The sequence below is a fragment of the Cyprinodon variegatus genome, unplaced genomic scaffold, assembly GCF_000732505.1.
Source record: "Cyprinodon variegatus isolate N-32 unplaced genomic scaffold, C_variegatus-1.0 Scaffold555, whole genome shotgun sequence".
In the NCBI taxonomy this organism is placed as follows: Eukaryota; Metazoa; Chordata; class Actinopteri; order Cyprinodontiformes; family Cyprinodontidae; genus Cyprinodon; species Cyprinodon variegatus.
In genome coordinates, this window is record NW_015151008.1 from 23,003 (window position 1) to 25,241 (window position 2,239).

Here is a 2,239-nt window from a genome sequence, read left to right on the forward strand (position 1 = left end):
GAAACAGTAAGAAAGAAAGAGAGAGAGAAACAGGACGGATCAACATATTTTGAAGAAGCCTCCTGTTTAACCAGGTGTTTATATCTGAGGTTTATCTTGTTGCATCACTGGGGGTTTCCATAACTCTGAGTGACCCGCTTTGGTTTGGAAGAACAGTTTTAAAAAAACAAAAAGCAGATCATTTTACAGACTGAAAAAATGGGCTCCATTTTAAATCATCTGGTTCGATTCAGAACCGATGATTTGGTCCCATTTCCTAAGAGTCCATTTCCAGCTTTTTTTATTGTCATTCCACTGTGACATGAAACACTAAGAAATTCCCTCTCTGCCTTTAACCCATCCTCTTGGGGAGCAGTGGGCCGCCATTGTGCGGCGCCCCGGGGAGCAGTGTTGGGTTAGGGGTCTTTAAATGTCCAGCTCATGTGTTTATGAACCTGTTACTGGTCCCATCCCATCATCAGGGCGTGTGAGGTTCCTCATTCGGCCTCAGAAAGGCGTCTATTTGATCCGGCAGCTTAGATCCTCCCAGCGGTTAAACAACAGCTGCTGCTGCTTTAATTTATGCTTTTTAAAAAGTTTTAAACTTGTTTTATGGTGATTCTGATCAGGTCTAACAAAACAGAAACTTTTCTAATTCCTGCAATTTAGGACAAAAAGGAAGATCTGGTAGAGTATTCCTGATAAAATCAGAAATTCTGTCTTTATTTGTCAGATATCCTCATTTAAACTCTTATTCTGAGACGTTTATCTTGTTGGAGTTTCTTTATGACCAGTGAGGGAACCAATAAATGGAGGACGATCAAATAAAAACATGTAATTAGATCTCTGAGGACAGGAAATGGCGTTATATCTGGTTATATATTAAACTTCTTTCTTTAGATGTTGGATAAACTGGAGAAATAAAAACTATTTCCTGTTAGTGACTAAAGCTGCTGTTTAAACATGACTGATGTTTGATGTTTAAATAAAAAAGAAATGGATTTTTATGTAAATAATCAGGTGTTTAATTGGACAGCTGATGATGAAGGGCTGATTGCTCCATTGTTTCTCCTCTAAGTTTCATTTTTGTTTCTGGAGGTCGCTCTGGCTGAGCGCTCGTCTTTCTGACTGATTGTGAAAGTTTCAGAAAGCAGCGAGTTTCCTGCGTCAGACTCGGCTTCCATTGAAACATTGAACTGTGTGGCGTGACACGCTGCTCCTGCCTCCGGTCTGACCGCCTTTGCTTTCGCCCAGCAGGACGCGGCGGTGGAAAGCTGTGGTCGGGTGCGAGCAGCTGATGGCCGGGCAGACGTGCAATTTAACCGACGGGTTGGGGGACGTGTTTGACCAGTACATGGCCCGAGTCCGGGCCGTCAGAACCAACCAGACCTCCAACTGGACCAGAAGCAGGGAGTTCCAGCCTCTGGCAGACAGTGAGGGACAAACAACACCAACAGAACATCATATGGAGACACGAAGCAAACACAGAGAACAACAAAACAATAGAAACTATAATCTGAAGGAAGAATCGTCCAGATTAATTCCCTCTAATCCAGGATTATGGGTCAGGAAAAAGGCAGCTAGCATCTGCAGATCCCACACACCCTGGACATGAACTGTTCAGACCTTTTCTCCCTCAGTCTGTCTCTCTGACGCTTTTATCAGTCAGAGGAACCAAATCCAGATTATTTCCACCAATCTGACCACATCTTCCTCTTTAGCAGAAAATGCTTATAATCCAGATTACAGGAGAAATATTTCTATTTATCTTTCCTTATATTTGTACGTGAAACGTCTTTATTGGGAGCAAACTGGATCTCAAGTCAAACTCCTTTTAGTACGAAACAACTTGGTGAATAAAAGTGACTCTATATTTAAGTTAAATAAGAATTAAAATCATTAAAGATGATAGAATGAAAGCAGATTATAGAAGCTACACTATTTTACAGACTGTAGCATAAATGATCTTATTTTATAAAAAAAACTATAGAAAACATGGACTTGATATTAAAAATATATATAATTCTTATTTATCACCTGCTTTTGGTCCCACGGCTTCATTTCCAATATTTTATATTTGTCTTTATTTAATTAATGCAATAATTTTATAAAAAAGCATGAAAGGAGATAAAAGTTTGTCATCAGGGTAAATTTGAAGTCATTCCCTTTAGTGAATATTTTATTGATTTGAGTCACAGTAATCTGAATCTTTTATATTTTTTACAGCATAATTCCAGCATATTCTGCTCTATGAGCCATA

At 39.3% G+C, this 2,239-nt stretch overlaps 1 protein-coding gene across 1 annotated transcript in view; it reads left to right on the top strand.

Annotated features, from left to right (window-relative positions):
* LOC107095537 (interferon alpha/beta receptor 2-like) overlaps positions 1 to 2,239 on the top strand; it is a 19,181-nt gene that overhangs the window by 2,173 nt on the left and 14,769 nt on the right. The window contains exon 3 of the mRNA XM_015391672.1: positions 1,237 to 1,412. Within this exon, the coding sequence (XP_015247158.1) occupies positions 1,237 to 1,412 (176 nt within the window). The remainder of the gene's footprint in view (positions 1 to 1,236; positions 1,413 to 2,239) is intronic.